The sequence below is a fragment of the Panicum virgatum genome, chromosome 2N (genome assembly GCF_016808335.1).
Source record: "Panicum virgatum strain AP13 chromosome 2N, P.virgatum_v5, whole genome shotgun sequence".
Lineage (NCBI taxonomy): Eukaryota > Viridiplantae > Streptophyta > Magnoliopsida > Poales > Poaceae > Panicum > Panicum virgatum.
Window position 1 is genome coordinate 35,431,547 of NC_053146.1, and position 13,484 is coordinate 35,445,030.

Here is a 13,484-nt window from a genome sequence, read left to right on the forward strand (position 1 = left end):
TAGGCATACACGTCCCACACAATGCTTAATTATTATTTCTTGAGTGAGGATTATAGTACATAATTCTTGGTGTACTCATTAACAAGAACTTACATCGGGCATATAAAATGGGGTTGATTTGTTCCTAAACTACATCCTGGAATATCACCGTATCTATGTGGTTCTCAATTTTTTCAGGAGAGCAATGGGCAACGTAGCAGAAGCTCTTCACCACATGGAGAAATGTCTCCCTGGTTGCTCTATTGAGTGCACTGCTGCCTTGAAGAACACATTGAGCCAATTCTTCCATCTCCAAATCCACTTGCCGGTCTATGTCCTCAGTGTCCTCGATACTTTTTATTCCATTCTGAGGAATTAATTATTAAATTTTCATAAATTGAAAAGTTACATGCACAATCAAAGGGGCATAGATGTATAGATGAATTCAGGACAACGCACCTGAGCAAGAACCCTCCTGGATAGTTTGGAGCAGATGGAGGAGGTGAGCTGCTCGAGCTGAGAATACTCCCAGAGGCTGAGCTTTTGCTCGGTCGAAACATGCCTTCCTGAGAAAATTTCGATCGTGCGAACTAACAACAGTGCTGTATCACCTTCAATTGATCCCTCGCTCCCCTTTGCAACCCATGACATGAGCCACTGCTTCCACTGCAGTTAAACAAGGAAATAGATAAGGGTTTTCCATTTCCATCAAATGTAATAATTAACGTGATATGTCGATCATAGGTATCTAAGGGTCTGTTTGGAGGAGGTTAAGGTTGAGAGCTAAACTTTTGTACCTCCTATTAGCACTCTTGTTGGGATACATTAGTGCTAGAGTTTAGCACTTTTATCCACTAGCACTTGGATCCAAACAGGACCTAAGATATATGAATTGATGAGTAAAATATATATACCGTACCGCATCACGGAGACTGCCAGAAGCACTGCCTTCGAATGGAATAAGCTCGATAAGATCTTCAAGATTCTTGGTCGAATTCTTTGGTCCCCTGCATGCATAAACAGTAGTGGCGTAGAATCACCAAGCTAGTTAAGGAAGATTATGCCAGTGGGTGGAAACATCAGATCAAAATCAACTTATATGTGTACCCGATTTTCTGCAAGTGCGAGGAGACAGCCTCAGCAAGCACTGCTGTGCGAGCCCATCCAAGACGTTCCGCAGCTCGGTTTGGCTCGAATATATTTGCGGAAGCTAAGAAGTATGCTGTCAGTGCATTCTTTGGGGTCCCACCATATTTCTCAAGATTACTCCTGAAATACCACCTACATATATATACAAGTAAACACTTCTGAGCTATTGCGAATAATCTAGTTAACATATACTTAGTTGATTGTCAGCTAAGTAATTGGAGTTTGGGAATGAGAGGTACCAAATAACTAAATTGGCAGAGACTTACTCTCTAAGGCCATTCCACTCCATTCGGCAGTCTCTTTGGAAATTCCTGAAGTCAGCTTTCGCTGTCTTGAGATAAAGATCATTGCAGAAGAGAGTCATCCTGAAAAGTTCATTCTGATTGAGAATAAAGAGAGGCACAATTTGTTTTCCGGACGGGTTATTGTATTTTTAATTATTGTATTTTTAATGAAAGGATAATAACTCTCACATCCCCGACAAAAGGATCTTTTGGTTTTCTTAAATCAGGATAAAATGAGTACTTGGATCACCAACAACTACAACTTTGTAGAAGACAAGGTTTCTTTTGAAGTCATTTGGCTAACATGTTGGTTTTATTAAAATTGATTAGGTGGACACAAACCATTTCATTGTTGATACGTATGGGCAAGATGTTGGTTTTATTAACTTCATTTTTGTTCAGTAGAGTAGGTGGTCTTGACCCTTTTCTCCATAATAGATCCCTGGACACTAATATGCATGCTAGTTTTACATGTTATATAGCTGAGTATCCTACATCTAAAGATTACCTGTGGAGAACCTTCCCGATCCAGACATCACCACTACCTCCATATTGATCCAAGTACATCCTCGTTTCAATTCGTGGCAAGCTTGCTTTCCATGGGAAGTCGATGGCGTATTCGACCTATTATTGAAGTAGAAGGTAGAATGGAGTTGCTAGTTTCGTGTCAAGATCAGGGAATGATGTTTAATTCCTATTCATTTTGCCACGTACCTCGCCTGGTATGTCCTTTGCGATTGCCCATTTGTCCTTCATTCTGTTAGAGCCTCTCCTCTCAAGGAGGAATTCACGGCAAAATACCTTAGCCCGCCGAAGGACGTCGTCATCACCAGGAAATGTGAGCTGGGCAGCCCGATAAGTGTTGTACATGGGGGTGACAGAAGATGGGTTCGACTCCCCGTGCAAGCAGAAGAACTTGCCATCCTTCTCGAAGTGTTTCAACAGGCCTGTACAAAAAAATGCCAGTTATTAGAACCGTACCTCATGTGATGGATGATCTATATATCTTAGGTCTTAACAAGTACTAGTAATTTACAGGGGTCGACATGGTAGCCATGAAGTCGGAGGAGACGAATACCCATGGCTGTGTCATCAATATCTTTTACCGGGCAAGTCTTTGTATGAGCTAATCCCTCAGGAGTCCAGTTCCTGTTCAACCGTAGACATATTTCATTTGGCGATCCAGATGGAACTGTAGCACATGCTAATAATAACTCGGATCTTTGAATACCAATAAACAGGCTTAGTTATATATATGATTGAATAAATTAATAAATAACATACAAATAGACTTTCCAACAAGCTACTCTCTCTGTCCTTAAATGCAAGATATTTTGGTTTGTCCAACGTCAAACTGTTCTATGTTTGAATAAATTTATAGAAAAATGTAATAATATTTTGAATATGAAATATAGTTTCATAATTTACATCTTTGATGTGTTAGATGTTAAAACAAAATTTGGTCAACCCTATACTACTTTGAATTAGTATAAAACAAAATGCCTTACATTTCAGAATGGAGGAACTGTGCAGCATGATTGTTACTTATGTTTCCTGCTTATATGTCGTTTGGTGATGAATATATAGATGGTCGTACCCGCAAATATGTATATATATGTATGTATGAATATATGTATGTTACCTGTAAATATAGTCTAAGCAATCCTCAATTTCGCTTGTGAAGTGCCTTGATATGCCCAACCTTGTCAACCGATCAACCGCCCATAAGCGTTCATACACATCCAAAGGGTAGATACATGGCACTAAAAATATAATAAAAAATGTAAATAGACGACAGTAGAAACAAAGGAGATGTGCTCAACAGAAGAAATTTGTTTCCACGTTTATTATGTATGAACGTTCTGCATGTCGTTCAAAAAGAAAAAGATATAGTCCCTTGTTTAATTTACCTCCGCCATTAAATTTTTGGACCATTCCATCGAGGTACTCGAAGCATTTCTTGTCTCCTGTTTCCTTGAAAGCAGTAGCTGTTGAAGCAGGTGAACAATGAAAGGATCCATCGAGACACCGGAGCTTAAGGAGCTTCTCCCAGTCCAAGTCTACCATTCCCTCTAAGCTGTGTAGCAGAGTCGTTGGCCTAGCGTGTAGTACATCTCTCGGAATCCTAAATTTTCAAGGTCAGATATATATATATATATATATATATATATATATATATATTGTTACTATTATGTCAAACAAAAATTGAAGGATCTGTTTGTCAAACAAAAACTATACTAGTAAAAAAATATAATTAAATCCGCAAATAACCAATTAATATCTCAATATTTTCCTACTTTATATGGGCTATCGCAGAGTGGCAACGAAATGACTGTAGATAAACCTTGCAATACATGATGATTTTGATAAAATAATTGAAGTGGCCATGACCTACGATTTCTCAAAAATAAAACCATCTTTTGTGCAAGGCATGCTTTAATTTTCCAAAACTAAAAAGTTAAGGAATAGGTTTAAGCATATATACTTAGCAAGCTTTCTTTTTCTTTCTGCATATATCGCTTCCAGGGCTGGCTCATTGTAGGGGATGTCGAGGTCAAGATCCTTGGCCATGTCTAGGAGTGACGGCAAGGCAATCTCGAATCCGACTAGCATCCAATCCTCTTCCTCGTGTGCCAACCTCCAAATATTTTCTTTGATAAATAACTGACCTGCAAGAAATGGTAAACCATATCCTTGCTTAAAAAATAAATATCTAAATCCTAATTAAAACAATCACGTTCGTATTGATGATGTATATATCCATTTGAAGAAACAATTGAGATGTATGAGCAAAGCAAATGATCCGGTGATCTACCTCTCTCGCATTTATCGGCATGGATGTTCCAAGTCTTCAATGCCACAACACATGCTAGGGTGCTCATGATCCTGTCGCTGATCATGTAGAAGGCTTCATCACCCCATGAACCATCGGGTAGCTGATTCTGGATGATCCAGTCAATGGTCGATGGGAACAGTGGCGCATCACCCCCATCTGGGTTCCTGAGAAGGGCTACCATTGCCGTGTCATAGGCTGAAATGGTGATCTCACCCTCTCCGATTGACCTCAATGCTGTTCTGATGGCATCAACCATGCTTTCCGTTTCGCTTGGTTCATCCTTTTGTTCAAAATGTCCATCAACTGTCTGTTCCCGTGCTTTTCCAGACTCCGAGTATGGCGATTTGCTTATTAGCACGGGCCCTGTCAATCAGGCATGCATGAGATCGATGCAAACACGCTTGAAGTACAAGAAAATCAATCAAAGGCAAACACGCACGTCAATCAATCACTATAATGTTTATAGTAAGCACTATATATCGGTCCCCATACATGGATTAAGAAATGCAGCATTTATTTAACCTATGAAATGCATGTTCTTAATTAATAATTTCGATACTAGTTGTCTATCATGCTAGCTACTGATGGACTACATTCATGTCTTTTTAGAGATTATTACCACATGCTCGACGGCGAGGGTGCAGCTGTAGGAAAGGCCGCCCCCATGGCTGTTGTACGCCGGATGTCGGCTGGCGAAGCGAGGGAGCATTGAGGAATTCTGTAGTAAATGCCAGCATCTTCCGTGCGCGCGCTCTTTCTCTCTTTCAATCTCTCTCTCTCTCTCTCTCGATCTCTTGTAGAACAATATATACTGGCTATTTCAGTGTTTGCTGAATGATGAGCTCCTGCTTGCTATTTATAGAGGAAAGCTCAAGGCATGGAGGAACTGTGTTTGTTATAATTGTCAAGTAGCTAGTAGTAACGAGTCCAACAAGGCGAGAATATAAATATATATAAGACGTTCGAAGATGATGACGACGTCAGAGAGAATTTATGCATTAAATAGTTTTCTCGAAGCCAAACCTTTGTCATCATTGGTCAAAATATTTGGTATATGCGCAGGTTTCGCAAACGTGACCTGGGAAAACCAGATTTCAAGAACATGTGCCTGGAAACAGGACAACACGTGTCATTCACAGTCCAGTCAAATATCACAAGCAATGGACATTATATTCGCAACTCAAGTCAACAAAACATGCAATGGAGATAATTCCTTGAACTATCCTCGGAACACCACGAAAGATTTGGTGAGTCAAAATCTGCGGCCAACTCATGCACACAAATTGATTGTGCCCTGGAGATTTTGCGATGTTCCATGTAAGCCAAGCGAAAACTATAGTTCAGTTTGGACCTACCTGTCCGATCCGTCCCGCCCGTGCACCTGCTGCCTCGCCAGTTAGTGCGACTGGGCTGTGAACGGACGGCGTGGAAGAAACGGTGTGTGGTAGATTCGTAGAACTGGCCTGGAACCTGAGATTAGGCGAGCTCGATCTCCCGGCCCGCCGGCCATGTGCCCCCGTTTGGCTTTCCATGCATCGCAAGCAACAGAGATCATCAAGAGCTGAGGGGATCGAGCGCAAGGTGGCTTGGTAGCAGTAGCTTGCAAATCAAACATTGGTTATAAAGGGGGAAGCTAGCTCTGCGGATGGAAATGGCATCACTCCTCCTCCCATGATCCGCTGTCGTTGGGCACTAGCGGCGGCATGGTATGTCGCGCAGGCATGCACCACACCGGGAGCGCGGCGAGGGGGGCCTGAGGACACGCGCGCACAGTGCATCACAACCCATGCCTCACTAGCTAGCTAGCTGGTTTTTTTTTTAAAAGTTAGCTAGCTAGCTAGCTAGCTCGCTAACGCTAACCCCCCCCCCCCCCCCCGGTTAGGCGAGATGGTGTACGGCCGCCTCTATTGCCACCAGTGAGTCAGTAATCCTTTCGAGACTATGATTCTACTTTAGACATTAAACGATTTTCTCGCTTATGTGATGCTATTTGGTTGGAGCACAAAACGAAAGTTTGCTTGCTCTTATTGTCACAAGGACACTAATTACTTGTAGTTAAAATTTTGATCGAAACACATTGCTACAAGGGCCATCGCCATCTTTTGCTATCGGACCACAGGCGGTGAAGGAACAAGGTCAGCTTTAATAACAATGTTGAACAGAGGGAGCCTCCAATGCCACTGAGTATGAACAAGTCTTGCAGCGGTACGAGAGTTTTGAGCAAGTAACTTTTGGAACGACCACTTGCAAGAAGAGGAAGCAGCGTGAGGAAGATAATAGATGGCACAACTAGAAGACGGAGAGTATTTTGTTAGTCTTCTTACTGGTCTTCATTGCTTATATGCCATAATCTCGATGTAATGCATATTGAGAAGAATATATGTGAGGCTTTGTTGATATTTCTTAGCGTCGCTACTAGGAGGGGTTAGTTCCTAGCAACGCCGCCAAGGAAATGCCGGGTTGGTATGTCTTAACGTTTACAGAAAGATCCACAAGCGCACGGATATACCGTTGTAGCATTTCACCTGGAAGTATTCAGGGTATCATTATTTATAATTTCCCAAGGAATGGCGAGGTTGTGTAAAGATGTTTACTAGTTACATAACCATGACATTATGAAATAAGGTGCAGACTGCTGATTATACAGGGGTAAGTGATAAATAAAGAATAATCAGGGGTAATGTGACACACACAGAACAATCAACTCTCATGAATAAAGAATAAACAAGCACACCTAAGGTTAGTGGGAGCATAGGCAAACAGATCCTAGTATACTATTTATGTTAGCAGACAAGTTACGTTAGCACATGCTTAGAGCTGCAGGTGCCGGGAAATTAGGGACATCGGGGAGAAAGACCCGCACTAGAGAACATCCAGTCCCGTTTCATCTTTGCATGAACTCCTACACGATACCCAAACGTCGGGGAGTACGCTAACCGAGAAGCAGCTTCCCTGCGGACCAATAGGGCTGTCACCACCTGCGGTCTACCCAATCAAACCGTGGAGCACCGTCATATCCAAGGGATCCCACATACCTGGGCACCATGCCCGCATATGAGGTCACTACCTCTGCACCGTCGGGTCCCCCACCCTTCGGATGGACAGGTACGATGCTAAGGCAAGCCCGAAAGCACAACAAACTAATATCCTTACCCGGATCATCTGGTCTAAGCAAGTAACTAGTATAACTTGATAAAGCACAGATCAAGGCTAAGCAAGTTAAGAACATAGCAAGATAACCAAGAACGAACTCAGTATGAATAGCATAACGAGAGTCGGAATACAAAGCCATACCAGAGGCCGAGGATTGCTCGCCGACCCCGAGGACGACTGGATTCGCTAAAGAGATGAAGTACTAGCCTAGCTCCACTACCCTAAGGAGTACAAGTCACAAGAGAGTGTGAGAGAGAGGCCTTCAAGTGGTGTGTGTGGTGAGTGGTATGAGAGGCCCATTTTATAGCTCCTTGAGGTCGGTTCCCGCCAAGATAAATATGGAAACATCATCAGCCGCCTCCTGGAGAATCAGAGTGACCTTCCCGCCAAAATGCACCTGGACGGGAGGGGGGCCAGGTTCGGCCGACCCATGGGGTTGGCCGGCCCCACCTCGCCGCCTCTGGCCACCGTCCTTCTCTAGTACACTGCCTGGTGGGCCCTTGTGTTGATACGTCGGTGCTGGGGTCCAGTTGGTCGGTTTTGGTCAGGTTTGTGGGCGTCTTTTGCATGTGTTACGCAGGACGCGATCTTCTTCGACTTTGTCTGCGTATTCTTCGTGTTTTCTTCTTATTCCGGACTCGTGCTCCTGAAAATATAAATCTTCGAAAACAACTGTGGAGCTAGGTTAGTGATACAAATATGCAAGTAAGAGGTATGGTATTCCTTCTTTTATGAGTATAGATAACGGTCATATTTTGCACTTAACGACCGTCAACAGGCCTTACTAGTGACTTTACTCGAGATAGCAGGTAAATCTAAGGACACCGAGAAGGCTCGACTTGATCTGCAAAATAAGGGCAAAAGGAAGGATCAACATCCTGTGCTCGAAAAAGGTAAATACAAGTTGCCATCAGCATTGTACAAGTTGCCATCAGTGTTGTACATATGGTGTCTCCGGTTTAAGCTCGGGAGAGGGTTCAGGAGTCGAATATACATATTGGCTTTCCAATTATTCTGATTCAATCATTGGAACTTCCTCTTTAAGCACCTCGGGTTCTGCTAGGGGTGTCTCATGCACACAAACAAAAGAAGTTCTATCCAGAATCTTGTCGAAGACTTCCCTTCCATCGGTTGGGGTTAAATGTGCAAAAGAACGTCCAGAAGTGAGATTGAAGTGGTGTGCAGACTCCTTGTCAAGCCCCGTATAGAAATATTGAAGCAACAAATGCTTGGGCAAGGACAAGTTAGGGCCTGATTGAACCAATAAGGTAAATCAAGCCCATGCTACACTGGTTGATTCCTTGTCGTTCTGGCAGAAGGTTAAAACTTCCGCCCGCAGAGCGCAAATACGGGAAAGCGGGAAGAACGTGGAACAAAATTTGTCCCGAAGTTGAGTCCAATTTCCATGTACACTCCTGCGACGTGAGAGTACCATTGTTTCGCATCCTCCGTAAGGGAGAATGGAAATAACTTTCATTTAAGAGTTTCATGTGTCATGCTTGAAATATTCAAACATGAGCACACTTACTCAAATTTGCACAGAAATCCCTTCTAGAAAAGGAATTCTCCTGAACTAAGGCTACAAAGCCTGAGCTGAGTTCAAAGATAGTTGTATGAATTGGATTAGATAGTGATGGTGGCTCACAGAACTCGCTTTTGGGTGCAGAGAGCTGATGAAGGGATAGCTGCTCCATGGGTAGCAGGGTTTGAGATAGAATCAAGAAAAAAGAAAAAGATACGAGGACGACTGAGTCCGAAGATAAAGTAGCTATCATTCCTCGGCAACAGCGCCCGAAAGCTTGTTGGTATATTCGAGCTCCACAAAAGAAAATCTGCAAGGGCACGGATACTGCTGTAGCTTTCACCTTAGAGTATTCCAAGGGTTATCGAATCTAGAAGAATGTGAGTATGCTATCTACGGTTCAGGCTCATCCAAGGACACAACACCAGTAGGATCAAGGATAGAGAGGACTATTCATATTCAAGATTTAAGACAATAAAAGCCTAAGTTTAGCTATTTACTTTGGGCCATCAGCATCACCTGGGTAAACCAGAAGTTCTAATGATTGGGCTGCTATCGTGCAACCGAACGTGGAGGATTACAAGGACACAAAACAGGGCTGTCACCACCTGAAGACTACCTCTACAAATCATGGGAAGCTACAACAATCGAATGGTAATTTCTAGTCTAGGCACCATGCCTACACTATCATTTACTAGCTCCAGTCCTGGCCAAGAACATCCATCTTTATCGGGAGTCTTAGACTACAGCTACCCACTATTACTAGTGAACACTCAATCTAGTAAACAGCTAGGAACTACTACTAAATTTGAATTAAAATTTGAGTGCTGAAGAAGTCATGAACACTTACAATGACTGATAAACATCTGTCGAGGTACAAGCGGAGAAGAATACCGACAAGTCCGACACTTCTCCGACTTCTCCTCACTCTGTCCCTATCTTTCCTACACCCCTAGGCTGCCTAAGCACATAAGGAGAGCTTTCAAGCTCCAAGTGAAGAAGAGAGGTGAAGGGTGTGTGGTGTGTGTGTGTGTGTTTATTTTCTACCCCCCCTTCTTGTATTTATAGGGAGGAGCTAGGCGGTCTTCTCTCGGTGTTTGTAGCAGGGGAGGCACATTAAACTGACGTTGGGAAGCTGACAGGAAGCTGCAGGCCAAAGATGAAGGTTGGTGGTGACGACCAGTCGGGTCGGCCGATCAGTGGGCCCCCCCTCTGGCCACCGCCTTTGGCCAGGAAGCGTCCAGGTAGGCCCCCTATGCCTTGCCACGTGCCTAAGCCTCTTTCATATCGGTTTTCTTGCTTTGTGTGACACCTCTGGTGTCTGTGCACTAAAATCCAGATCAATTCACTCAAATAAAATATAGAAGGGTTGGGAAATTAAATTTGGAAAGAAAAGGGTCAAATAAAAGTCAAACTATACATTTGGAAAATAATATGTGAGAGTAAAGGGGTTAAAAACATATTCAAATCCTATTCAAAAATATGCACAAAAATAAGTTTGGGTTGTAAATGGTACCTTAAATGACATGTTCTCATTTCAACTTTCAGCAAAATCCCACCAAAAATCAGATAAAAATCAAAGCCCTTTTGTGCAAGTTTGAAATTTTAAAATTAGTTCAAAATGTGGACTTTAGATGAAAATTTTCCTAAAACAAAAGTTGTAGATCTTGAAAAGTTACACAAGTTTGGTATTCAACACTTTTTCATTTGAGCCCTGGAAAATATAGAAAATTTTAGTTTACCGAGAGGTCCCTGAGATTTCATAAATTACAGATAGGTCCCTATCTCCATCTCCCTCTCTGTTTCCACCGCCGCTCGCCCGTACGCCGCCGGTGGACCTCGTCGATTGCGCGTCCACAGCCAACTGGACCCAGGAGGCCCGCTGAGGACACCTGGATGGCCCCTTGGCCTCTCCTCGCGCCTACACGCATCCCTGGCCACTTGGGCGTTTGCCACGCCGCCCACCATGCTCCGCGCCGCCTCCTCCGGCCACCACCTCACCGTGGAGCGCGTCCCGGCTCAGTTCAACCCTCCCCAGAGCTCACTTGCTTCGCCTCAAAGCCCTCCAGTCTATAAATAGGACCAGAGCCCCCGCCATCGCGCGACCCCTCTCTTTTCTCCCTTCCTCCGCCACCCACCATCGCCGGCGAGCTCGAGCTCGCGCGGACAGGCCGTCTCTGACCCACATTGCACCTCTGATCTCACCAGCCGCCTCACCCAACTCCAGTGATGCTCACGCGCGCCCAGAAACCCACTCGAACCCACCCAATTGCCGCCGCCCAATCGCGCCGCCGCTAGCGAGCTCGAGGCTCGTCGTGGACCGGCCGATTCCAGCAACAATCGAACACGAGACCGACCCCAGAAGCTTCCTCATGCTCTTGCGGTGCTCGTGCGCTCGACGTTCGACTACCCCGAGCCCTCCTTCACCCACACCACCGGCGACCCGAGCGCCACCGCCGCCATCAACGCCGACGAGCTCGATTCCGGCCACCCCAACCCCGAACACCAGCATTGGTAGGTAGCTCTCGAACTCCTCTGCCCAACGTGCCTCCCAGTCGCAGTCCCGATAAGCCCTGCCTAGCAGAACACCACCGGCAAGATGCGGCTGTGGAAAAGGCCGGCGAAGGACCCAGTTGTAATTTTTATTTTTCGTTTGAGGGTCTGAATGCAAGTTTTTCAGGGTTTGGCAGTGAACTTCAAAAATGCATAACAAATCACAGAAAAATCATAAAATTGTAAATTCAAATGTTCTGGAACCATTACACTAAGATCTACAAGTTTTGTTACACTTAAATCTTCAGAAACCATACCCATTTTAATCTATGAAAAAGAATAGCAAAAACACCAAATGGTTGTTTTGGAAGTTCTACTCACTGCATGACCTTGATTTTTTGAATGTTGGTTCTGGTAGAATATTAGACTTATGGTAAAAATATGAGACCTAGTTGAATCTGTTAACTTGTTTAAACAACCAAGATTCTCAAATCTGTTGATGAACTTCATGATTTAATGCTGGCAAACATGGACATGATCTAGCTCTGGAATTTTTCCTAGATGCATACGTAACTGAGATCTTGCTGATCTATAAGTTTCAGAAATGTTAGAGTTAGTTTGCTATATATCATATTTAATGCTTGTTTAATCAACTTAATTCACCATATATAGTTATTGTGCTTAGAAAAATATAGATTTATTTCTGGAGCCTTGTTTTAGTTCTGGAAGCATGCCTGAAAAGTTTGAGCTATATTTACTGAGTTTTGCTTCAATGATAAATCATGCTTAGTAAATCATGACTAGGATTGCTATTTTTGTTCTGGGTAAAATATATCATATTTGATCCTGATTTTTGGACATGCTCTTAGACAAAGTAGATTCTTTCTGTGATAAAAATTGCACATGCAGTGATAAAAATTGCACATGCAGTGATAAAAATTGCACATGCAGTACTGGTCATCTCCAATCTTGAATTAATATGGAAAATTATGTAAAGTTAAATACATAATTAAATTATCTGGTAGAATTAATGCTTGATAATTTTCTGGAACATGTGTAGGCCATATCTAGGTTCAGGTAAAATTTTGAGATCCATGTTCCTTGTATAACTCTCTGTGGAAATTATCTCGTTTAATAGCTTGATGATTTTGTTAATTTTATAACCCCTGATGCCTAAAGAAATAAAATCTGGAAAATTTACAGTACTGAGTAGATGATAACTAGATGCTCCTGTAACTTTTGTAGCACCAAAAACCCTATCAATCATTCTGTGCAAATTTGTGAAGTCTTTATAGTACTGTGTTTGCATAAATTTTCATGATTAAATGATTTATGGTTAGATGCTGAAATTTATACAGTGGATGCTAGATTGTCTGAGTTGTTCGACATTAAATTTTCATCACTAGATCATGAGTATATTATATTTTCTATTATGAAATTATGAAAACATGCTATGTTTTAATGCTGAAAATGAAAACCAACCCACACACTGATTCATGAAGAAACATAGCAGTAATTACTACTCCATAAATGACTGCCCAATAACTGAACTCACAAAGATCATCATTAAGTTAATTTTGTTGGACTACAATTTTATCTTGAAGGAAAGAAATCATTTATCACTTTGTAACCATGAGAATCTTGCATTGCATATAGACACGGTTAGTCTCGCCGCTGGAGATTACGAGCTGGTTCCCGCGGACTCTCTTATCACTTCGGAGGTTAATTTGAATTGCACTAACTTAGCTCAAGACCTGGGCCAAGCCCCCGAGGACTCTCAGCCTGAGAGTGCTCAGGAAGGCAAGCCCCGATGCATAATCCCATTATTTTTAGCATTATTATTCATCTAACTATTTATATATGTTGTATTAATTTTATTGTGCATTTATGTTTTCTAGGCGTTGATCGAAAACCTTAGATGCATGATCCCTAGGTACCAATGTTTGATATCCAGATCTTTTTATCGACTAGTTGCCTAGCTAATTAGGAACGGTAGAAGTTGAGTGGTTTCCTGCCTCTCGCGAGCATATAGGATTTGACTGACTTTAAATTCCTGCTGAAATATAAG

General features: G+C 42.7%; 1 protein-coding gene across 1 annotated transcript; it reads right to left on the reverse strand.

Moving 5' to 3' along the window:
- On the reverse strand, positions 1-5,072 carry LOC120660278 (syn-copalyl diphosphate synthase, chloroplastic-like). Its single transcript, XM_039938709.1, has 13 exons — positions 4,868-5,072; positions 4,228-4,611; positions 3,898-4,081; positions 3,323-3,537; positions 3,055-3,175; positions 2,449-2,561; positions 2,127-2,359; positions 1,921-2,036; positions 1,395-1,493; positions 1,087-1,260; positions 899-986; positions 439-645; positions 1-346 (listed from the first exon to the last, which is right to left on the reverse strand). The coding sequence occupies exons 1-13, from the start codon at positions 4,983-4,985 to the stop codon at positions 125-127; spliced, it is 2,274 nt and encodes a 757-aa protein (XP_039794643.1). The 5' UTR covers positions 4,986-5,072; the 3' UTR covers positions 1-124.
- Positions 5,073-13,484: the final 8,412 nt, after the last annotated feature.

Coding starts and splice junctions, on each gene's coding strand:
- LOC120660278 (XM_039938709.1), bottom strand. CDS start 4,985: ATGCTGGCATTTACTACAGAATTCCTCAATGCTCCCTCGCTTCGCCAG. Junction 3,538..3,897: donor AGAAAAAGAAAGCTTGCTAA/GTATATATGCTT, acceptor TTGAAAATTTAG/GATTCCGAGAGATGTACTAC. Junction 1,261..1,394: donor GAGTGGAATGGCCTTAGAGA/GTAAGTCTCTGC, acceptor ATATATATGTAG/GTGGTATTTCAGGAGTAATC.